General features: G+C 39.0%; 1 protein-coding gene across 4 annotated transcripts; it reads left to right on the top strand.

Annotated features, from left to right (window-relative positions):
- Nucleotides 1–299: 299 nt before the first annotated feature.
- RPE65 (retinoid isomerohydrolase RPE65) lies at nt 300–22,597 on the top strand. 4 transcript variants are annotated; one of them, XM_081817187.1, is made up of 14 exons: nt 300–382; nt 1,721–1,803; nt 3,466–3,616; nt 5,498–5,605; nt 5,708–5,849; nt 8,348–8,495; nt 9,814–9,943; nt 10,040–10,172; nt 10,280–10,419; nt 11,350–11,479; nt 18,849–18,963; nt 19,043–19,137; nt 19,449–19,560; nt 20,679–22,597. In XM_081817187.1, exons 1-14 carry the CDS (start codon nt 372–374, stop codon nt 20,828–20,830), a joined length of 1,650 nt encoding a protein of 549 aa, XP_081673313.1. In that variant the 5' UTR covers nt 300–371; the 3' UTR covers nt 20,831–22,597. The 4 variants fall into 4 exon arrangements, with proteins under 4 accessions (XP_081673313.1, XP_081673316.1, XP_081673314.1 ...); XM_081817188.1 differs by lacking the exon at nt 9,814–9,943 and adding an exon at nt 9,732–9,813 and having other exon boundaries at nt 301–382; XM_081817189.1 differs by lacking the exon at nt 1,721–1,803 and having other exon boundaries at nt 347–382.
- The last annotated feature ends 3,189 nt before the right edge of the window (nt 22,598–25,786 follow it).

The raw sequence follows: 25,786 nt of genomic DNA, 5'->3' as shown, positions 1-25,786 counted from the left end.
GAGAGGGAGGTGAGGGCCAGAGAATGATGCCAGGTTCCAGTGGGGTGACCCGGATCAGCTCAGTCCTGATGCTAGCCACTCCCACACAGCTCCTTTCTTTCCAATCCACTTGTCATTCTCTCTGGGAAGGATTGAGGTCTCTGGAAAACAGCCAGAAAGCTGTTATGGGAACAGCAAACCCAAATAATGCTCAAGCATCAGGAGGATCTGAGTGCTGAAAGCCACTTCTGTTCCCCTTCTCTCAGCTGAGGGGGTGGGAAAGCCCTAATTCCTTTCAGAGAGACTTAGAAGGCATATAAATGCCCTGGTTGAGGACTTGCTTCCTCATTCTGCACTTGGTGCCAGAACTCTCAATCCTCCACTGAGAGAAAATGTCCATCCAGTAAGTATCTCCGGGAGGTGTTTTTAAATGCCCTAGTGGGTCGATGGTAAATGGGCTATTTCAAGAGGTCCTGAAGAGGATTGATGGCCTGCTTATGGGAGGCCGCCTCGGATCTTGAAGGGGAGAATTTCTTCCTATTTATATATTGAAGCAAATATCTAGAATTGCAGTCTAAATTACTGTGGGATTTTTGTGAATGGGCCTTGGAAACAGTTGTGAGCATGACGATTGTGATGAGGCAGGCCTAGGTTGCAGCCATTTCCTAGCAGTGTGATTTGGACTTAGCCTTTCATAGTCTATGATTTTCTAGATATCGAATGAGCATAAGAGCCATATTTTCCCCATTGTGGTATTGTGACATTTAAATGAGCTAAGAGTATACAAAATTCTCCTTATGGTGTGTGGCACATAGTAAGTGCTTAATAAAAGATAGCTATCATAATTAGGGAGTCTAGTCAGAGTCCCCACTCCAAGAAGTTATAAAATGAAGCCAACGTGAGGAGGTAAGAAACAAATAAAAAATATGAAACCTGAATCTCCTAGTCAGACTATTTTTAAAGAGAACCGTAGCTCTTGGAGATTGGTGAAGAAATAGGATGATAGGAAGAGATGATGGTATAATATGGGTGAATAACAAAGAGTGAGTTACTGACCCAAAAAGCTGTCATCTCCCAACTCTTGGAGGGAGAGGGATAAGGCAAGAGAATCAATGATTCAGTGCACTTAGAGTAGCGACAGGACGGGGTAATTCTGGGGGAAGACAAGTGATAGCAGCAGGATTAGTTGATTTGTCGTCAGAAATGTGGGAAGACTGCAGAGGGCAGAATAAAAGTCCACTGTGACATTAAAAGGGGGAAATTGGAAGGGGAGACAAATTATGAGAGACTATGGACTCCGGGAAACAAACTGAGGGTTTTAGAGGGGAGGGGCTGGGGGGATGGATGAGCCCAGGGATGGGTATTAAGGAGGGCACGTTTTGCATGGAGCACTGGATATTATACAAAAACAATTAATCATGGAACACTACATCTAAAATTAATGATGTATTGTATGGTGACTAACATAACATAACAAAATAAAATTTTTAAAAAAGAGGGAAAAAAATAAATAAAAGGGAGGTCATTTCCCCTGACATCAAAAGTAGAGCACTGACCCAGCACCCACCCCCCCACTAGGAATCCTGAGGACATTTCTGTGACCCCCAAGCAAAGGCTAGACTGGCAGTGGTGCTCTGACATCGAACCAGAGAATGCTTTTTCTCCTGGAGCTCTGCCTCTGTCTCAGGGGACTTCTCTGAGTACCAACGTGGGCTTCTTCCCAATTATTCCACCTTTTCAGAGTTGAACATCCTGCTGGTGGTTACAAGAAACTGTTTGAAACTGTGGAGGAACTGTCCTCACCGCTCACAGCTCATGTTACAGGTTGGTCTCACCAGTCTTGAAACCATCTTCTCTATTTTTGTCAAGATCCCTCTTCTCTGGCTTTTTATTCATTGGCATCTCTCAGTGGTGGTTCCCCCTGTGGGCTCCAGAGAGGGGAATCTGGAGGTGTGGGCCTTTTCTGCCAGAAACCCATGTCCTCTCATTTACCTTTTATTTCCCTAATGGAGAAACATGCTGTCTAACTAGAATTCCTTAAGGACTGGGACTACATCTTTTGTCATCTTTAAACTGTCAGTGCCTAACTCAGTGCCTGGCACATAGTCAGTTTCCTAGAAATGTCTGTTCCATTATCCATTCCAGTGTCTGGGTAAGTGAGGACCAGGTGACAAGCATCTGGAAATATTACAATAAAGGGTGGTAGGTTCATGCCTGTTGTATTGCTTCTGGAGTCAGACAATGTGGTGCTAATTGCAGCTAATTGCAGCTCCATTATTTTACTAGCTGGGAATCTTACAAGTTACTTAAACCTTCTGAGTTTCAGTTCCCTCACCTATCAAAAACCAAACTTTCCCTCATGGGGATATTGTGAAGATTGAGTAAGATAACTGAAAGATTCACCTAGTGTCCAAAATAAAGCAGCCAACAAGTGGTTGTTTATTCTTACTATTGTTAGCATTATCCAAAGACATCACATGACCCATACAGCATCCTTGCTTGGACATGGCAAGTCTCTTTCCTCCCATTTCCTCTTCTGTAAAATAAAAGGGAGGAGCTAAACATTCTTTCTCAGCTAGATTCTGATGCTAACAATTTAGGTTCTAGCAATCAAATTATGTTGTGTCATTAGTTAAGTCATGCCTTCTTAAAGGTTTTATCAGAATTGTACATTCTTATGAAGCAGGCTGCTGAAATGGAACTGCAGGAAATAATCCATTTGTTTAAAAAAAATTTGTAAGGATTAAGCAAACACTGCACCTTCCAAAGGATACAAGGGCACAGACCTAACTGCTTAAACTGAAAGGCTTTATGGCCTTTGTTGTGTACCCCTCATCCTGCAGATGAGGACACTGACCCCAGAGATAGCACGTGGCAAATCCTGAACCAGAATCCAGGTCTCTGACAGCGAGCCCTGTGCAATTTCTCCTTCAGGAGGTTACTCATCTGGACAGTAGCCCATACCCTCAAAGGAATAGGTTTTAAAAAGCCAGTATTCTTGTTGCCATTTAGATGGCTTCTTTCATAGAAACACCTTTTTTTAGTGTTTTGATCCCTTTCCTAATCCACCTTTCCTACCCCTCACTCCATCAAAATACATCAAGAAATTTGAAATTCTTCTTAAAAGTGAGATGGTAAAAAGGCAAATGTGTTGGTATCTGGGGAAATCTGTTAGGTGCAGGGTCCCATTGCCCTCCCATTTCCTCCAGAGTCCCTAGGTGCTTTTCCTTGTCTTCGTCCCACCGTTTATCCAAACCCAGGCATAGCAATGTTTCCCACCATTTGGTCTCCTAGCGAAAGGGGAGTCAAGTCAGCAAGCATTTTGTAAGGGCCACCCAGGGTGAGAGCTGGGAATGAAAATCATTATCAGCTTTACAAAAAGTCTGCCCAACTGAGCTGCTAATATAATCACCACCGCTTGCCAGGGATGAGCCCAGCAAAGGGCAGGGGTAAGAAACAATGTTCTATGTCTCACTTTCATCACAGGCAGGATCCCCCTCTGGCTCACTGGCAGTCTCCTTCGATGTGGACCAGGACTCTTTGAAGTTGGATCTGAACCATTTTACCACCTGTTTGATGGGCAAGCCCTCCTGCACAAGTTTGACTTTAAAGAAGGACATGTCACATATCATAGAAGGTAAAGAATGCCAGGTCCCACTCCTCCTAGGGGTGGGGCCTAGCTTAGGTCCTCCTCCTTTGTGCTTCTCAACCTCTTAAACCCAAGAGGCAACTTCTAGATTTGGTTCCTCTCAGAATCCACTGGCCCAGGACATTTGCATAGATACCTGGGGGCTGTGTGATGATAAAGAAGAATCTAAGGACTAGGGCTTCCGGGCCCAACAGGCTAGCTTCAAATTCTACATCTACCAGACACCGCTTGCCTAAATGGGCAACCTTTGGCAAGATGTTAATCTCTAATTCTTGGTTTTGTCATCTCTAAAATTCTACTTCAGGGTTCATTGCAAGGATTAAATGAAGTACCTGGGAAGCATGCAGTAATAAGTTGCTATTATTATTGTTATAATTATTAGACCACTGGTTCTCTTGACTCTTTTTTTTTTTTTTTTTTTTAATAATCAGAAAGGCCCCTGGGTAGGAGGGAGGGGTGGCACAGAGGGGGAAGGACCAAATTATGTCATAATGATACAAGAAAGATGTTTCCTTTTTTCTTTTTTTATCACTATTCAAAACTTTTTTCCTTTTTTTTGATTTTATTTTATTATGTTATGTTAGTCACCATACAGTAGATCATTAGTTTTTGATGTAGTGTTCCTTGATTCATTGTTTGTGTATAACACTCAGTGCTCCATTCAGTACGTGCCCTCCTTAATATCCATCACCAGGCTAACCCCTCCCCCCAAGCCCCCTCCCCTCTAGAACCCTCAGTTTGTTTCTCACAGTCCATAGTCTCTCATGGTTCGTCTCCCCCTCCGATTCCCACCCCACTTCATTTTTCCCTTCTTATTTTCTTCTTCTTTTTTTTTTAACATATAATGTATTATTAAGAAGTTTTCTAAGAACGGAAGATTGTTGTGAAAAGGCTCCAAGGCCTAGGCCTTCACTCCAAGTATCCATTAACACCACAATAAATTGCTTTTGCTTTAATATTCAGACCTGTTAGAGGCTTTGTTGATCACCACAGGTATCAGGAATTCTGAAGAGACACCAAAAGGAAGAGCAAATGAAGGCTTGCCATAGTCAGGATAACTCAGACTGTAATAGAAGAGAAATAGATCAGGTCAAGCACAAATTTAGCTAAGAAGTCAGACAAAGCTTTCATATGCCCCCTAAAGACCTTGGCACTTTTTCCTCTTCTCGACTTTGTTTCTTCATTCATGAAATTTTAAACTTTATTATATGCATTGGAAGAAATGCAAAATCAGATTTTAATTGGCTTTCCACATGAGAAATCCTAGGCAACGTATGGGATATGGTTGCGGAGTTGTCTGTGCAAGATACTGGATTCAAGAACACTTACTTTTAAAACTAGCAAAATAAATTTTTAAATCGAAGAAAAAAACCAAGAGCGACATAAGGGAGATTGAAAGGAATATAATTCAGCACACCATGTTCTGTATTTCTCCATTCAGTGTTAGGTTGGTATGTTATAGGCTACAGGAAGTCAGAGGTCCTATGTGAACGACCCATGGAGGCTGCATAGTGTGATATGGAGAAATGCACGTTTCCTGGCCCTGGCCGACTTGAGTTCTAACCCAGCTCCATCACATATGCCAACGGCTTAACTTCTCAGCTGGACACGACAAGTCCAAGCCATGAGCTTCAATTTCCTCATCTGTCACTGTGAGGTTTATAAGACATAAATTTAAGCTCATAGCACATTGTCTCTTTCTCTCTTAGTCGCTCTGAGCAAGTGACCTGACAATACTCCTCATTTTTCATGTTGTGGATTTATGGTTCCAACTTGTTAAGGACACACGGAATGACCATTCTCAGCTCCATATGGACCACACTGATTGCCCCTGCCTATGACCCTTTCCCATGTCTCCATGTCCTTCAGGTTCATCCGCACTGATGCTTATGTCCGGGCAATGACGGAGAAAAGAATCGTCATGACGGAATTTGGCACCTGTGCTTTCCCAGATCCCTGCAAGAATATATTTTCCAGGTTACTGAAACTTGCCTGCATGTTATTAAAGACATTTTACATTAGCCCTTTTCTCTCACGGCTTGAAAGTTACTGGACTGAGAAATCCATTTGCTTCTGCAGGTTTTTTTCTTACTTTCGAGGAGTGGAGGTCACTGACAATGCCCTCGTTAACGTCTACCCAGTAGGGGAAGATTACTATGCCTGCACAGAGACCAACTTCATTACAAAGATTAATCCCGAGACCTTGGAGACAATTAAGCAGGTAGGACACAATGCTCAGGCAACATTGCTCAAGAAGTTAGAATTTGCAGTTTAGAATTAACTGCAATTTGGGGGAAAGAACATGAGAGCCAGATAGATTTTCACCTCCTTGCTTTGTTATCAACGACTAGCTATGTGACACAGGGCAAACTTTGTTTCTTCATCAATTTTAAACACTTATTATATGGGTTGGAGGAAAACCTTATAAAATGCCTAACATATTCATTTATTCATTTGTGACACAAACTGAGTCCCTTCCATGTATCAAAATTTATACTAGGTGCAAAGGATATATCAATAGGTAAGACAACCTGGGTAAGACAAAAACTTGGAATAAGTTGTTTAGCTAATGGGAAGCTACTGGAAGTTTTTGCTTGGAGAAATGGTATAAGCAGAGCTGTGCTTTAGGATATTTAACCTGGAAGGCATGCATAAACTATATGGGAGAACAAAAGAGATAAGGGATAGCTAGGAGACAAGTTAGGTGGAATTTAAGAACCAGAACTAGAAATTCAGTGTAGTAGAAATAGAAAGGAAAAATAGTCCCAACCCTAGGTCTCAATGTCACTAGCTAATTTATAATTCTCAGCAGACTATTTACTAAGGCTTAACATATCCTCTTCCATAGCTCTTTCTTGTTTTTGATGTATGTTTGTAATCATATAAGAGTATGTGTTAGATAATTTGGAGAAGAACTGAAACTGAATTCTAAACCATTCATTTAACTCTGATGAGTGAATCTGTACTCAAATTGCTATGGTACTATAATTGCAAACGTAAAGTTCATGTACGGCTCCAAAATAGCCTTTAATGGGGGGTCAAGTTTCATTGTATCAGTGTGCCTTGACTTCATATAAAAATATAGTTTTAAAACTTGATTTTTTTTATTACTATTACTAAAATAGCCTCCTAATCAGTGCCTTTGCCTCCAGCCTGATTCTCTTAAATACAACTTCCCTAATTCAGTAGAAGCAATTTTTCTAAAATACAAGTATAAATGTGTTACTCTATCTGAGGCACCCACAGTTCCCAAGATAAAGTCCAAACAGGGCATTGTGGCTGACTGGTTCTTATTTCTCCTCCTCCGTGCATGCCTTTCACAGATTACAGACTAGTAATCCCCAAACAGCACCTGCTATTTCACAGTTCAATGCTTGTACGTTAGGGTTCCCACTCCCTGAAACACCTGTCATCCTTCTCCACCTGGCTAACTTTTACTTGTCTTTCAAGCATTAGTTGGAGTCATTGCCCTTGGGAAGCCTGGCCTAATCTCCCAGTCTGGGTTAGATGACCCTTCTCTACAGATACCATTTTGCATTTACCAGCAATGCACTATATTATATACCAGCTTATTGGTCTAACAGTACTATAAAATAGAACTTTCTACAATGATGGCAGTGTTCTATATGTGCATTCTCCAAGTGCTACTGAGTACCTGAAATGTGGCTAATGTGACTGAGGAAATTTAAAATTTTATCTAATCAAAATCAATCCACATTAAATTACGTGTGGCTACTACCATTTTGGGCAGCACAAGTCTAGACTGAATTCTTGACCCTGGCATAGTAATAATAGAAGTTCAATGAGTACTTGATGAATGATCGAATGAATGAATGTCTTACTTATTATTTAAATAAGAATACTAAAAACTCCCTTTAAAAATATTCTCCTAATCAAATAAAAAAAATTTTGGTTAAATATATACCCCATCAATTATTCATTCAATAAATCTGTACTGAACAAGTCACGGTAGAAATTCTAGTGCTGATTTTGCCAGTGTGTGGCTCTGTATCCTTGAAAAAAATCACTTGACCTCTCTTAGACCTCAATTTCTCTTTCTGTACACAGAGAGATTTATGTTAGATTTGTGATTCTGAATTTCTTATGAGACTCCAAATTGAATTAAAGCACTAAATCTTTTCTCCAAAAACATTTGCATTTAATTCCAGGAGATTCATGGTTCTCCTGAAGTCTATTTAGGTTGACTCTGTACGAAATAGAATCCTGGGGTTTCTTTCAGTTCCAAATTTATACTCTGTGCAAGCCACTGGATGTGGTATTTAGGTTATACTATACAAAATGGCCATTTTTGTAAAATAAAAATTATTGTATATCTCAGCAATTTCACACAATTCATCTAATACAATAGGGGGGATATAAAGAAATCCCAGGATTCACATTATCCATTTGAGGACAATCTGCATGTGCAAAAGGAAAGTAACTAACCAGAGCAGTGTATGGTATACAATGAAGAACACAGTCAGGAAGATCTCCAAGATTTCAGAGGTTTGGGGCTCAGCATGAGGGTCAGAGGAGAGCTGTGCACTGAAAAGAGGAATTCAGGCAGACTTGAAAGAGGGTAGAACCCAGAAAGATGGAAAGAAAGAGAAAATGCATTTTGGGTGAGGAGGCAAGTGGTAGCAGTAAGGTTAGACCTAGAGACCAAGGGGTAAAACAGTGTTTCTCTTTACATGGATGACATCTGCTCTCCTTCCATAGGTTGATCTTTGCAACTATGTCTCTATCAATGGAGCCACTGCTCACCCCCATATTGAAAGTGATGGAACTGTTTACAACATTGGTAATTGCTTTGGGAAAAATTTTTCAATTGCCTACAATATTGTAAAGATCCCTCCACTACAAGCAGGTCAGTTTACCAATTTGACTCTTCTTAAAAGAAGTATCTATATTGTGAGAAAATTCCTGGAAATGGGATACCAGATCAGAGTATCAGGATCACACTACAGATGCACAGTTAAATTACTTTCAGATTGCCCTACCAGGGACCAATGCCCAGAAGCACCATAGCAGAAAATGACGACTTGAAAATATAGAAAGCAAGTGGCCAAATCGTATTCTACAATGTTTCAAAAATGTAGCATATATGAGTATTTGATCATATAAGAGTTAGATTCAAATTCAGGAAATACTTATTGAGCCCTTATTCATGTTCCAGGCAAAATTAAATTTTTAAACAAACATATGCATATGCATCATAGCACACACAGAAACATGAGAGGGTACAAAGTATTCTGTGTGTGTTTAATTCCCAAAGCCACAAACAAATCTATTAACTCATATTAATATTATAGAGAAATAATACTAAAACAGAAAAGAGAGCACTCTTTAGAATTCTCCATTTATCCTCCATTCACTGCCAGAAGTTTGATAACCATCTTGGTGACAGAATTATTTGAATATATATAGAGTGAATATATATAGATTTAAATATATATATATATATATTCAATCTATATATATAGCATTGCATAGCATGGATCTCAAGGTGTAGTCCCCGGACCAGCAGCATCACTTGGGGAAGCCGCTAGAAATCCAGAGCCCCATCTGTGGTTGACTGAAGGAGGAATTCTGGGTGTGAGCCCACGATTACACTTTTAAGGGGCTCTTTATATGATTCTGAGGCACACTAAGGTTTGAAGACCACTAACATAGTAGGAAACAAACTTTACTGTGCTTAAGAATTACTGTACAGAACTAATGAGACAAACCCACATACACTATACTTTGCAGGTAACTTAAGAGATTACGAAAGGCATTTTGACCATACTACACTTTTGCCTTACTCACTGACTTAGCACCTACCACCTCCAGTTGTTAAGATGGGACCCCACGGTCCTCTGCCTGCCACAACACTGAGCACACATTTCCAAATCTGCTGCTGTTTGGATTTTCCTGGGTGACTGTAGCTCCACATGAAATTTCCCTAAGAAATGCCAATGACCGAGAAAAGGAAAATAAGCCCTAAAAAAAAATCAAGATCTGAAAATGTATTTCTTTACTTGCATGAGCTGTTCTAAATGCTTTGTATTAAAAGAGGGGAAAAAAGGCTTTTCCAAAGCCTTTTAAAACCGCTTTATTTCAGACAAGGAAGATCCAATAAGCAAGTCAGAGGTCGTTGTACAATTCCCCTGCAGTGACCGATTCAAGCCATCTTACGTCCATAGGTAACTTGAAGGCCTGCTATGAATCTTCAGGAAAACTCAAGTTTAAAGATCTGCTTTGCCTGCCTTTGATACCAATCCTGATCACGACATTTTCTTGCAGAAACCTAAATTTAAATGTAATTAATCTCATGTAGGCACTGTTGATTCATACCTCATGTGCACATATTTCTTTGTGGTTTGAGAATCAGCCCTTCCCATTCACAAGTCTATTTGCATTTCTAAACAGTTTTGGTTTGACTCCCAACTATATTGTTTTTGTGGAGACGCCAGTCAAAATTAACCTGTTCAAGTTCCTTTCTTCATGGAGTCTTTGGGGAGCCAACTACATAGATTGTTTTGAATCCAATGAAACCATGGGGGTAAGTTGTGCATTTACTTGTCAAGTTTATGATTCCAAAGAAGGCATTTCATAATGTATATCTGTTTTCCTTTTTAAATGCATCAAATTTTCTCCTCACTTTTCAAGGTTTGGCTTCATATTGCTGACAAAAAAAGAAGAAAGTGTCTCAATAATAAATACAGGACCTCTTCTTTTAATCTCTTCCATCACATCAATACTTATGAAGACAATGAGTTTCTGATTGTGGATCTCTGTTGCTGGAAAGGGTAAGAAAGGACACTGGATAATGTTACATCTCCCAGTCATGCCTAGAAATTAGGGGCCGTTTTCAGAGATGCTGCTCTCAATATTAAATCTGAATTACAGCTAAAAAAAGCAAGAAGTGTGCTTAAGTCACAGAATATAATTGAAAAAGCAGTAGGGAGGCTAGGTAATCAGAAGCAATCGTAAACTGAACATCAAAACCATGGTTAATGATTGAAAACTGATCAGGTCTATGAACCTGATCTGAAAATAAAACGTGCTATGACCTGATAAGTAAATTTAAACTTAACCTCACTGCAACTTGACAAGTTCCCCTGGGGGGGCCTTGAACTCTACCCACTCTGGGTTTGGAAGAAAGAGGCACGCTTTCTTGAGAATACCAAGTCACTTAAAAAGATAGTAGCCCGTAAAGACAGAATGATGATGGAGAAACAGAACAGAAAGTATCAAAAGCTGCTCTTATGTAAACATATTGGTGAGGCAGGTTTGTTTGTTTTGTTTGTTTGTTTTTCATGCACCATGGACAGGAGGAAATGGCTCTAATATACTTGGGTCATTAGCAGTTTCTGGGTTGGAGAATAAAAAAACAGGCAGGTTGGGGCACCTGGGTGGCACAGTCGGTTAAGTGTCCGACTCTTGGTTTCAGTTCAGGTCCTGATCTCAGGGTTGGTGAAATCGAGCCTAACCTCAGCTCTATGCTCAGCACAGAGTCTGCTTAAGACTCTCTCTCCCTCTGCCCTTCCCCCTGCCCCTACCCCCTACCCAGTGCTTGCTTGCCTGTTCTCTCTCTCTAAAATAAATAAATAAATCTTAAAAAAAAAAAAAAAAGCCACACAGAACAGGCAGGCACTTGTTCTTTTAAAAGGCATGGATCATCTCTCTGAAATTATTTGCAATTGTCTGGGCTCATGTCTGACTTCTTACTTTTGCAGATTTGAATTTGTTTATAATTACTTATATTTAGCCAATTTACGTAAGAACTGGGAAGAGCTGAAAAAAAATGCCAGAAAGGCTCCCCAGCCTGAAGTGAGGAGATACGTGCTTCCTCTGAATATTGACAAGGTAACTGCCCTCTGCACAGATTTCAGATATATCCGGATTTGTTCTCCTGCCTTATGTTTATACATAAAATCTTGAAATTTCAGAGCTGGAAGGAACTTTAAAAATACACTAATTCAACTCCCCTCATTTAACAAATGAGGAAACTGGAGCTCAGAAGAGTGACATGACTTAGCAAAAGCCAACTGCAGCAGAGCCAAAATGAAAACCAGGTTTTGATGCACTGTTCTTTCATTTGCAAATCCCTTTCAAAATACATTTTCTCAGGGAATAGGGCAGACCACTGAGTCCTAGGATCCTCTGTCAATAATATAAATAATTTAATTTAAATAATTTGAAATTCTAAAGAAATGAAGCATTAAAAAGTACCCCTTTAGGGAAATCAGCCCATTATTTTGGTTTTCTGCAAACCTTCTAAAAATATCAATAGAGGACAAACATCATTAATAGCCTTCGGCTGTCATCTTTTTATTTCTACTTTTTCTTCCTTGTATTCAGTGGCTGTCTTTTTAGAATATTAGATTAACATCAATTAGTTTTTGTGTAATAGAATGCCAGTCAAAATCAAGACAAATAGAATTTTCACAATAGATACATGAGCATACACTGTCATTTATGTATATATGAGATATACACACAAAAGTGGGTAAGGCAGCTACATGGAATATAAAACATTGTACTCAAAACTAGATCAAATATAGTGGAAAATAAACCCAATTTAGAACCAGACACTACTGCTCTTAAGCAAGTTCGTAAGCTCTATAAAGGATAAGAAAGGAGGAGGAAGTTGAGGTGGGGCACTAGGTAGTTAGGTAAATGAGCTTCTACAAAGGCAGGGAGGTTTAAAAGAGCAAAACTTAATATAAAAAAATATATAAAGTAGTTGGTGGAGCTGGTACATTAGGACAGAGGAGAGATGGGCATTGGGCAGAGGGACTGGAAAGAAGGTTGGAATGACATTGCATGGGGCTTTAAGCACTCTAACTTTGCCCTTGGGAAGCATATCTCTGGTACCTAGTTGAGTGCCCACAAAAATACCAAATGAATGAGTCCAGTGATTTTAGTAAACTCTTATTTTACTAGTAATGGGAAAATCACAATCATCTTTACATTAAGGAAATAAGATCATTTAATTTAAATATCCCTTACCTCACTCTCTTCACAACCGAAAAGAGGAAAAAGGAAAGATTTTCATAAATGTGTAGTCATCACTGCCTGAAGAAAGACCACCCAATTATGAAATAGAGAACTTCAGTGATGAAAAAATGTCTAATGTCACCATAGACCCTGCTTTCACTCTCTCCCAATAGTTGTGAATTAACCACTGTAACACTGTATTGTACCAGTTCCTTCAGTGCGTACATCAATAGGATACGCTCTTGTTCTGGAACTCATTACCTAGTGTAGTAGGAAGGAGGAAGGTGATTCGGTAATGATAACACATGTTGGCAAGAGATAAGTAGTGGGAGGGAGGAATAAATTGCTTTGGCTATTCAGAGAATGGAACAGTAAGTCACAATTGTTTGGAGAGATTCATGGAACACAGTCATTTGCAATATTCTGGCAGAAGAAACTGAAGCAGATCAACTTAAGACAGGAGGAAGAGTTTGAAAAAAGACAGAAATGGGGAGGGGCAGAAGAGCAGAGGGAACTGACTGCAATCCAATTCCTTAGAACATAAGCATAAGTAGTGGAATAAATGGGGGGGGGATTTTAAAAAAGCTTAAAAAGCAGACTTGTACTCTTCAAAAGCTTTAAGGCCAGGCCAAGAGGTCGTACTTTATTTGGCAGTGAAGGTTTCTGAACAGAAGAAAACCACATTCAGAGCTGGTGGACTGGGGTACCAAGTGGACTGACTTTCATGGTTTTCTCTTCTACTAAATGTCTGGCTTCCCCAAGCAAGTCACTCAATCATTCTAAGTTCAGTTGCCAGCTCTGAAATCTAACAAAATTGGACTAAGTAATGACTAGGGTCATTTGCAGCTTCCAATAACGTGATTTTCTAAAACAAGTCTGTGTTGTGCATAAGTGATACTGGAAGTGTACAAAAGACAGAGATAGGACCCTGGGATAGAAGACAATTAAAATCACTCAGGTGAGAGAAAAATGTAGTGGTACTAGGAACAGGCAAACACAAAAATAAGAGTTCCTATAGGTAGAATTAAAAGGGTCTTGCATTTGATTGAATAGCAGAATGAATTAAATCTTAGACATGCAAAATATCATAGAGATCCTGTAAGCCTATGTGTCTAAAGTGATACCTTTGGAAATAGGGAGTATAATGGGTAGAGCAGCTGTGGAGAAAAACATGAATTGCAGAACTATGAGGAAGGGGAGGATAATGGGTGGGGAGGTTGACTTCGAGTCATATAGAGCCAGGCTTGAGTTTCAGCTCTGCCACTTACTAACTGGGTGATTTAACCTTAAATTTCCTTCTCTCTATCTATGAGGAGAAACATTTAACCTTCTTAAATTTCCTTTTCCTTATCTGTATCCATCTTACAGGGTTGTTGTGGCTGATACATGAGTTGATATATGTTAATTATTAAATATAGTCCTTGACACAAAGGAAATATTAAATAAATATCCCCTATCATCATCAACAACAACAAAATCAGTATCAAAACATTTTCATGAAAGATGTCACATAGGCTTTCATATGTCAATGAAGGACATTGTGAGGCCAATCAGGGTCAATAGTTACTGATGTTGAAATGATGATCAAACATACAAGAATAGATAGATGAGACTGCTAGCAGGGAAAAGTCATACTTTAGAATAAGTTTTCTAAAAAAAAAAAAAAAACCATACACAGTTGCTTATTTTAAAAATGAAGAATTTGATAGCCCAGAAAATGCTAAGAGAAGAAAAGATGGCCAGGCACAGAAGTTTGGGAAGTCTCACGTACAGAAAGTACAAAAAAGAGGAACCAGAAAGAGAGAGAGAGAGAAAGTCACCAAAGAGCCCTAGCTAGAGCTAAGAGAGGACAATCCTACACAGGATAGGGCAAGAGGGTTTTATCAGTGCCCACTGTGCTATGGGCAAGTTAAAAAGGATGAAGACTAAAAGCCAAACACCAAATTTGGTGATCTCCAAGGGATGAGGATAAGGGAGGCAGAAATCAGGATTCAAGGCACTGAAGGTGAGCACCTGGGAGGATATGGGAGCAGTTACTGTAAGTCCACACTTTGAAAAATTTGGCAGTGAAGGGAAAAATCGGTCATAAATTAGGAGAGGTAAGAAAGAGATTGAGGGAAGGACTAAGGAGAGAAAAGGGTCTAAGATTAGTGAAGTTTCCAGTTTGCTAATTAAGATAATGGTAGTATCTTTAAAATATATCTTTATATTTTTTTGAATAGACTGTGCATTTAAATGGTCAAAAATCAAAATTATATGCAAAGTGGGAAATCTCACTCCACCCTCCTCCTGTATCTAGTCCATACCATCCCCATTCACTTCCTATGTGTAACTTTTCATGTCTTTCCTTTTCTTTGGTTTGTTTATGCAAATATAAGAAAATATATAATTATTATTTCCCATTCTCATACACAAAAAGTAACTTTCTATATCCATTGTTTTGTGCCCTGCTTTCTTCATTTAACAATATATATGCTAAAGATCTTGCTGTTTTGAACTGCACAGTATTCTTTCTGTGAACATACCCAAGTCCCTCACTGCTGCACAACAGAATTGTTTCCAATCTTTGGCTATTACCAATAATGTAATAAGGAGTAACTTTGTATGTATGTCATTTCATACATGCACAGATATATGAATAGATTAGATCCTCAGAAATGAGATTTTGGGTTAAAGGAAAAATGCATCTGTTAAAAAAAAGGGGGGTGGGGAGTTGAAATGAGGAGCTAGTTTGTTGGGGAAAGCAAAAGTAATGTTACAGATTTCTTACATAAAAAATGTAATTTAGTAATAGAAAAAATAAGAATGAAGATAATCAATTTAAACTTACAAGTATATAAATAATATGTCTGACGTAGGCATTTGATCTCTTCTTCCCCAAAATACCACAAAGTGCCTTGAGGCTCCATTTCACAAAATCTCATAAAATTCTCATCATTTCTGTATTTGCTCCTTACCTCCTATCCCTTGCCTATCCTAAGAATCTTCTACTATTCCCTCTTAATTCCCCCAGAAAAAACCCCTCTATATACTGTTCTCAGAACGTTCCTTTCACCTTCTATTTTTTAAACCAAAACCTGGGGGCACCTGGGTGGCTCAGTCAGTTAAGCATCTGCCTTCGGCTCAGGTCATGGTCCCAGGGTCCTGGGATGGAGCCCCAAGTCGGTCTCCAAGCTCAGCGGGGAGTCTGCTTCTCCTGCTCCCCTCTGCTTGTGCTATCTCTCTCTCGCTTTCTCTCTCAAATAAATAAATAAATAAAATCTTCAAAAAACACAAACCTGGCTCTCTCCTGAGGACACTGATCTCTCCAGTCTCTTCCTACAGCCCTTATGCCACCTGACCTGGGGTTGGGGTAGGTGTTCTCTTTGTTCCACTTCTCTGTTTCCAGATTCATTGTTCCTTCTATCCACTCTTAAAATATTCCAATTTTAATCTCATTTCAGCTAATTATATAGCTAAGTGGTATATACATATGTACATATATACACCCCTCATTACTGTTGTTGTCTATGAACCGCCACTCACTCACTTCCCCTTCCTGGCTCAATGTCACACTCCCCAGATCTACTGACTCTTGGTCATTTCCATATACACATCATAGGTGATTCTTCCAACAACCTGGCCTCTCAATTCCTTGACCTCTTCCACTGATCTTGTCTTCCATTCTATGTCAGCCACTCACTCCCCATAGTCATACACTTGACCCTGCCATTACCTATGACTGTGCTTCTTCCATAATCTTAGTTTCATGCATGATATGCTCTGACTACCACCTCCTGTCTTTCAAGATCACTTGCCCTACTGCAATTCCCACCAGAAACCTCCAATCCACTGAACCTACTACCTTCTCACCGTACCTCATTCCCCTGAGAACTTACTTTTCCTCATTACTTAACTAAAATTCCATCGTCAACAATTTTAATCTTATACAGATCCTCACTTTTCTTGCCTCTTTCTTACTTTATTGAACTCATTTGTCAAAACCATAATCCCCCCACCTAGTTAAATTCAACTCTCCACCCACTCTACACTTGTATCTCTAAGGATGAAATTAAGTGCTGAAAACACACAATCATGTTAATTGGTTCATTTTTAAATACATGACCACAAACCTCACTGCTTTATTTCTGAACTTCATTTACTCTCCCACTTTGCTAGTTAAGTATTTCACACCCTCCTCTCTTCAAACTTCTAACACCTCCCACCTCCACACTCATACTCAGCTGATGGCTCTGCTTCCTATTTTATTGAAACAAATGAAAGAAATCAAAAAAGAACGTTAGACTCCTGCCACCACATCTACCCACCCACCAGCATCTGGACTTGTACTGAATTATTTATCATCCCATCCAGAACTAGTCCTTCCCATTTTCCCTTCCTTACCCACTCAAGGACATCCCTCAAGTGATTCTCTCCCCTCTCCTTTATCATTACTTTCCCTTCTTTTTCACTGGGTCATTCATATCATGCTATTATTTTGCCCTCTTACAAAATCCTTCTCTTGACTCTTCTTGCCCCCCTGAGCTATCCTCATTCTTTTTTTTATAGACCCCTTAATGTTGGAGGGCACCAGAACTCAGCCCTTCATTCTATCTTCTGTTTGTACATTCACTTCCTTTGTAAAGACTCATGCTTTAAAGCAGTCTACATTTACATTTTCAACTTACCTTTCAATTCAAGGTTTATATATGCTACTGACAATTCCACGTCTCCATTCGGATGTCCAATAGACCTCTTAAGCTTAATAAGATGAAATCTAAATTTCTTCTCTTCCTCTACCAAAAAAATTTACCCCACCTGCAGTAGCCGCCACCTTTGTTGCCACGGCTCCAACCTTTAATTCTCAGGCCAAATACCTTGGAGTCATCCTTGACTTCTGTCTTAATTTCACACCTCTTCCCTACCCCATAGCCTATCTATCAGGAAAACCTCATGGCTCTGCCTTCCACTTCTCACTGACTCCAGTGCTACTAGCCTAGTCTGGACTTCTCTTTTCTTTTGACTGGACAAACTGATGTCCCCAATTCCACTCTTGCATCCCCCCTACTCCCAAGGGTAGTCTCAAGAGAACAGCCAGAGCAATTCTTTTAAATATTAGAGCATGTCAATCCTCTGCCCCAAATCATTTTGTGGCTTCCCATCTCTCACTCAGAGTAAAAGACCAAGTCCTCAAAAGGACCTATAAAGCTGTACATAATCTCCCCTCTACCCTCCTCTCTTCCTCTTCCCCAGGCTCAGTCAGCTGCAGCCACACTGGTCTCTTTAATGTTCATCAAGTATATTTGGCATCCTCCAACCTTAGGCCTTTGCACTGTTTTCTTTGTTTAAATGTTCTTCCCTAGATATCTGTACTGTTGATTTCTTCACCTCCTACAAGTTTTGTCCCAAATGTCACCTTTTCAAGGAGGCCCACCCTGACCACCTATTAAAATTATAACTTACCTACACTTCACACTTTTGATCCTAACTCTGCTGTATTATTTTTCTCCCTGCACTCATGATATATTATATACTTTATTAATTATATTTATTGTTTATGTCCCCAAACTAGAATTCAAGCTTCACGAGGACTGGAACCCTATTCTCTGAATTATCCCAAATGTCTAGAATAGAGTCAAGCACAAAACATGTACTCAAGTATTTGATACAGGTATTAAGAAATAAATGTGTTCTTAGAAAGCGCTCATGACCGGAAGGATAAGGGGGTGACAAGAGATCTTAGACAACATCCGATCCAGTAGTTTTCCTGTATATTTTTTTCTTTTTGACAACAGAACTGTATGATTTTTTTCAAGCAAAATCAAAATATATCCTAACTGTAAAGGAGATAAACACTATAAATGAATCCATAGAGTTTGAAGTCTTTTGCTGTTCTACTAAAAAAAACGCAAACACACAAACAACAACAAAAAAAAACATTTTTTGTCCTCAGAGGCCCTTCCTCAGAGCCCTACATTTTCTTTGAGGACAATCTCATTGTAGAGATGTGAAGGCCTAGAGGGCATAGAGGTTACACGACATTCCCAGCGGTTCGCAGCCAGTGACTAACACAGACACAGGCAACTTTCCCAGTTGTGTTACTGGGCTTACGTTTCACAGCTTTCTGCACTGCTCCTTCCTGCACACTGACAGAAGAAACAAAGAAAGCAGGGCACAAAACTCAGGAAGACTGCGTTTATGGCTGCGTGATTTTTCTTTCCTTCTCACTGAGGTGTCTCTTATCCATTTTCCTTAGGCTGACACAGGCAAGAACTTAGTCACACTCCCCAACACAACTGCCACTGCAATTCTGTGCAGTGACGAGACCATCTGGCTGGAGCCTGAGGTTCTCTTCGCAGGGCCTCGCCAAGGTGAGAGGATTTAGAGGGGAACAAACTGTTCCATTCAGAGATTAACTGAGTTTTCCTAAGCATGTCCTCTATTTTGTAGCATTCGAGTTTCCTCAAATCAATTATCAGAAATATGGTGGGAAACCTTACACGTACGCCTATGGACTTGGCTTGAATCACTTTGTTCCAGACAGGGTAATTAATCCATCTTACCTAATACTAGAAAAGTACTTTGAGGGCGCCTGGGTGGCTCAGTTGGTTGAGCGACTGCTTTCGGCTCAGGTCAGGATCCTGGAGTCCCCGGATCGAGTCCCGCATCGGGCTCCCTGCTCGGCAGGGAGTCTGCTTCTCCCTCTGACCCTCCCCCCTCTCATGTGCTTTCTCTCTCATTCTCTCTCTGTCAAATAAATAAATAAAAAAGAAAAAGAAAAGTAGTTTGAGTCATATCCTAGTCAAGTAAAGCACATCGACTGATTAACTGATTGATTTTTCTTTCTCACAAGCAGCTCTGTAAGCTGAATGTTAAAACCAAAGAAACATGGGTATGGCAAGAGCCTGATTCATATCCGTCAGAACCCATCTTTGTTTCTCACCCAGATGCCTTGGAGGAAGATGATGGTAATGAAAGCAATGGATGTGTCTGAACACTTTCTTTTTATTGGAGTTCTATACGCTAGTCACAGTGATTACTCCCTAATGTTCAAATATGATCCTTAATACTACTGAATTTAATGCAGCATGGAAGAATTTAAACTTTTTAGAAAATAAGTTTCTTCTTGTGGCCAATCTCATTGATTACTCATGGAAAAATGTTGAAGCACCATCTGGTGTCATATGGAACATCAAGGTCTGCTCTAGATGAAAGAGGGAAGGATGAAGAAAGAACAGCACGAATTCTAGGTTTTTACCTTTCCTGACCTAGATAAATTTCTGAAAAAGGATAAAGTTCAAAGGAAAGAAATTGAGTATTCTAACAGATCAAAGAGAATGAGAATGAGGCTTTGTGTCTCTGCTTTGGGTTTCTTCTTTTAGTAAGCTGGAGCTACAGCCTATATAACACAGTGACTCAATGACAAAACATCAGTCTTTGTTAACTATTGATTAGCTGGGACAGGAAGGTAGATTACACTCTCTGGGATTAAAATATGGAAAACCACAGAGAAATGAGTAAAGTAAAGAATTATGGAGCCATTTCATGCTAAACAATTTTACATATACAGCCCATCCAGGCAAAACTGCAAAAGGTTTGCTCTCATTTTGTTGGAAGGAAGTAAGCTTCTAGCTACGTCTTGGAGAGTTCAGAAATAATATACCTTATTGTTTTCAAAGTCTTTTTATATATATTTCTCATTTGATTGTCACAACACTTTTTTTTTTGCAGTAGGTTATGTTAAATCTTATGTTACAGACAAGAGCACAGATCATTCATCAATAAGAATTTAATGAACACCTACTATGTCCTAGTAATTGTAGTAGCTATTGAGATACAACAGTGGACAAGACAGATATGGTCACTCCCTTCCTGGAGCTTATAGTCTAGGGAACATAAAAAGTCCTTCAGGGCGGTGACACAGCCAGATGGTGGAAGAGTCAGAACAAGATACCAAGTCATATGGTTTTCTTTATTTGTCAATATAATACCTCCTATATTTTTTCAGTGACATTTAATCTATGGTCCTAGGCTTTTTTTTTTTTTTCTTTTAATCTAACATTGCCTTTTTACTTTTGATTAACAGGTGTAGTTCTGAGTGTGGTGGTGAGCCCTGGGGCAGGACAAAAGCCTGCTTATCTTCTGATTCTGAATGCCAAGGATTTGAGTGAAGTTGCCAGGGCTGAAGTGGAGATTAACATCCCTCTCACCTTTCATGGATTGTTCAAAAAATCCTGAGCACATTCTAGCACATTATATTTCTATTGACAAAACCAAGAAAAACAGTCAGGTCTGCAATCAAATTCTGTTCAATTTTAGCCTGCTGTATTACATGGTTTTAACTTGCAGATGCACACAATTTTGCAATATTTTACAGAAAGCACAGAGTTGAGTAAGCAATTACTTTAAAAAAAAAAAAGCAGCACATATTTAGATAATCATACTTTCTCTGTGAGACAGGCAGACCATAACTAAAAACCCTTTATATATTTAGCAATCAAATAGAAAATGAATGTGGATTTATTAAGCTTTTTTGTTCCTATTGTCAAAGTATATTTTAGGTACCCATCTTCTCCAGTTATTTTTTAACACTTAAAAGCCATAGTTCTCTACACCTGATTTGTATGTGGCTTCGTTGAGGTAAGGCAGTATCATGCAAAAAGGCTTAATTACTAAATGTCAGACCAAACTTTTTCACAAACCAGGGACTATCATCTAAGAGTAATCCTAGTAGTAAGTACGTGTGTATGTATATTACTGTTCCAAGATTCTCAAGCTTTATGAACTTTAACAGATATTAATACATTTAAGTACTTTTATTTTTAAAATTATTCTCTTATTGCTACATGTTGCAAAAAAATGGAGATTGACAGACTGACTAGGGTACTTGATGCATCCTTTTGATTTCTTTATTTAGATAAAATGCACTCATTTTTTAAAATTATAAATACTCATTGAAACATACTTCTCAAAGAACATTTAAAATTACAGAAAAGTAGAACTACTATTAAGATTGGGTACTACTCTTTTCCATCTTTTTCCCTCTTGTGGATTTTAATGTAATCATTGTTTCATTGTGGCTAGTTCCTAGCTAGAACTAGAAATTTCACAAAAGAAAAGAAAATGCCAGAGAATAACATGGAATGTGTAACTGTAGATAAACATCAGCCTGCTAATTTTTGTCTCTAGACACGGCACATGAACATAATTCCACAAAGAAGGCTATTTACCCATTTCTTTTAAAAATGCAGGAAATAAATTACTGAATAATTACCAAGTTTTGCATTTAATAAAATCTCCCAATTTAGGAGAATTCCTAAAGCTGCTCCTTCCTATATTTGCCAATCACTCCCTTGCCTTATCCTCATTCATTTTCCATGAAGCAAGTCTTGCAATTTGGTTTGCCCACCTCTCCTCCTTTTGCAGGATCCCATCGTGAGCATTGTGCTCTGTAGAGTTCACCACAGTGTTTGTTAAGACAGAAGAGAGGCAGATCTAACTGAAGTAACATCCTGCCAAAACCATTTCACCAAAATTGGAATTCTCTATATAGTCATTGCTAATATTATGCCAAGAAGGTTAAGGACCTGCCTCTTAAGACAAAAATGGAAGATGGGCTTTAAAATTTTTAATTAGAATAAGGGAGGTTTAAGTCAGGCAAGAGGGACTAACTTGGAAATTCAGATTGAAAAATTAAGGAACCTGCTTTCTAAGAAACTACTTAGTTTCTAAGAACTAAGAGCTACCCATTTGGAGGATCTAGAGAACCACAGCTCATCTACAAACAAATAAATCTGTTTTAAGGAAAAAATTCAATTGAATTAAGACAAATAAATCTGTTGCTAAGTAGTTATTTTTAAAATAACAAGTTGTGGGGCGCCTGGGTGGTGCAGTTGGTTAAGTGTCTGCCTTCGGCTCAGGTCATGATCTCAGTGTCCTGGGATCGAGTCCCGCATCGGGCTCCCTGCTAAGCAGAGAGTCTGCTTCTCCCTCTCCTTCCATCCCTCACCCCCGCTTGTGCTCTCTCTCTCTTTCTTCTCTCTCTCTAATAAATAAATAAAATCTTTAAAATAAAATAAAAATAACAAGTCGGGCGCCTGGGTGGCTCAGATGGTTAAACGTCTGCCTTCGGCTCAGGTCATGATCTCAGGGTCCTGGGATCGAGTCCCACATCAGGCTCCCTGCTCCTTGGGAGCCTGCTTCTCCCTCTGCCTTTCTCTCTCGCTCTGTCTCTCACGAATAAATAAATAAAATCTTTAAAAAAAATAAAATAAAATAAAAATAACAAGTCATTTGAGACCATTGTTTTTTCCATTTTTATCATCTTATTTTTTAATTTTATTGTTATGTTAATCACCATACACTACATCATCAGTACATCATCTTATTCTTTTTAACTATTTTTTTTAAAGATTTTATTTATTTATTTGACAGAGAGAGACACAGCGAGAGAGGGAACACAAGCGGGGGAGTGGGAGAGGGAGAAGCAGGCTTCCTGCAGAGCAGGGAGCCCAATGCGGGGCTCGATCCCAGGACCCTGGGATCATGACCTGAGCCGAAGGCAGACGTTTAACAACTGAGCCACCCAGGCGCCCCTCATCTTATATTTGTCATATCCAAGTCAATAAAACTTTTGAAAATATCATAAAAGGCTAATTAAAAACTAATAACTGCCTTATGGCAGACAATCTAGATAGAGTCCCTGTGCTATATTCTGAACCAAAAAATACCAATAGACAACAAAGGCAGCCTACTTTCTAAGAATTCTGTGACAATATTATTCCATCATTGCACAGTCTGGCTAAAGAATAAAATGCAGTGCTTTCTCCCATAAACTTGATAGGAAGTATACTGACGACTAGGGATTATAGAGAAAATATGCCCTTAAGGAATCCCTGAAGAACATCCCGGAGGAACACCAAATCTGGTAAAATTCAGCCTCAGTGGGAAAACAATCTCTGAAAGACAGGAAGAAAGGAAACTCACACTCTTTGGCCGCCTTTTACTTTTAGAGAAAAGTAAAAGTCACCCCTAATGCTATACCCATCATGGTACTACATGCACCATTTTAAAGATGAGGAAAGGGAGGCCAAGTTACTTTTTTAATGAGAAGCAAAACTTAAACTAAAATCTAAACCTAACAGTTCCCCTTGAAAATTTGGCTTCTAATACCTTCTAAAATATTCCTACTAATTGAAAATTTTATTTCAAATACAACCACTATCATACTACTTAGTCATCAAATCCGGGTACAAATAAAATCTTTGACTGGTCAGTAAGTCTTACCATTGATTAGTAGGCCAAAATGTTTCTTAAATAATAGTGACCGTATACCAAGTATTTATTATGCCAGGGATTCTACTAATCAAACTCTATAAAATCCTATGTGTAGATTTGATAATCCTATGTTGCAGGTGAGGAAAGTGAAGCTCAATAATGTTAAATATCTTGGCCAAGTCTCCACACAGAATGGTGATCTAATTCCATATACTATCTGTATTGTCGGACACAGTGAACGGTATACTACCTGGAGGTAGTTCACAATTTCAACATCACATTACTACATTCTTTTGGATGATATCCAAAAAGCAGACATGCAGAAAATATTTCCCAATTCATTCAGAGGGCATCATTACACGGATAGCAATTCTAGACAAAACATCACAAGAAAACTACAGACCAATATCACTTATGAATGTATATGAAAAAATAATCAATAAAATACTAGCAAACCATATTCAACAGTTTATAAAAAGGACTGTATCAAGTGGGATTTATCCTAAAAATTCAAGGTTGGTTTAACATCCAAAAATCAATAAATGTGGGTGGTTGGCCTGGGTGGCTCAGTCGGTTAAGCATCCAACTCTTGATTTTAGTTCAGGTCACAATCTCAGGGTCAAGAGATCAAGGCCCATGTCAGTCTCTGCACTGGGTGTGGAGCCTGTTTAACATTCTCCTTCTCCCTCTACCCCTCCCTACCCCACCACTACTACCACACATGCACACACACTGTCTCTCTCCAAAAAAAAACAAAAACAAAAACAATCAATAAACGTAATGCACCATATTTTTTTTTTTTTTTAGATTTTATTTATTTATTTGAGAGAGAGAGAGAGAGAAACAGCATGAGAGAGCATAGGGTCAGAGGGAGAAGCAGACTCCCCGCTGAGCCGGGAGCCCGATGTGGGACTTGAATCCCAGGACTCCGGGATCATGACCTGAGCTGAAGGCAGTCGCCCAACCAACTGAGCCACCCAGGCGCCCCGTAATGCACCATATTAACAGAGTAAATGACAAAACCACATGGTCATCTCAGTAGATGCAGACAAAGCATTTTAAAACATTTAACAACTATTCATGGGGAAAAGAAGAAAAAAATATTACAAATAAAAAGGAATTTGCTCATCCAAATAAAGAGCATCTATGAAAAATCCACAGTTCACATTATACTTTATTATGAAATATTGAATTTTGCCCCCCAAGATCAGGAACAAAAGAAAGATGCCTCTTCTCCCCACTACTCTTCAGCATTGTACTGGAGCTTTTAGCCACAGCAGTTAGACAAGGAAAAGAAATAAAATGTAAAAGGAAGAATCAAACTACCTTTATTCACAGATGACATGATTTTGCATAAAAAAACTATTAGAATTCACATCAAAAACTATTAGAACCAATAAACAGTTCTGCAAAAGTGCAGGATAAAAGATCAATATACAAAAATTAGCTGTATTTCTGTACACTATTCAAAATAAAGACAGCAATCCATTTACAAAAGTGTCAAAAAGAATAAAATAGGGCGCCTGGGTGGCTCAGTTGGTTAAGTGACTGCCTTTGGCTCAGGTCATGGTCCTGGAGTCCCGGGATGGAGTCCCACATCAGGCTCCCTGCTCATCAGGGAGTCTGCTTGTCCCTCTGACCCTCCCCCCCTCATGCTTTCTCTCTCTTTCAAATATAAATAAAATCTTAAAAAAAAAAGAATAAAATATTTAGAAATGAACTTAATAGAAGAGTTTCAAGACTTTTACACAGAACTACAAAATACAGTTGAAAGAAGTAAATGGAGAAACATCCCACATTCTTGGATTTGAAGGCTTAATATTGTTAAGATGGCAATATAATTCAAATTGCCCTACAGATTCAATGCAATTTATATCAAAACCCAAGCTGCCTTTAAGCAAAAATTAACAAACTGAT

This window comes from Leptonychotes weddellii, chromosome 4, assembly GCF_054177405.1.
Source record: "Leptonychotes weddellii isolate Sample4059 chromosome 4, ASM5417740v2, whole genome shotgun sequence".
NCBI classification, from domain to species: Eukaryota; Metazoa; Chordata; class Mammalia; order Carnivora; family Phocidae; genus Leptonychotes; species Leptonychotes weddellii.
This window is presented reverse-complemented; position numbering and strand designations above follow the sequence as displayed.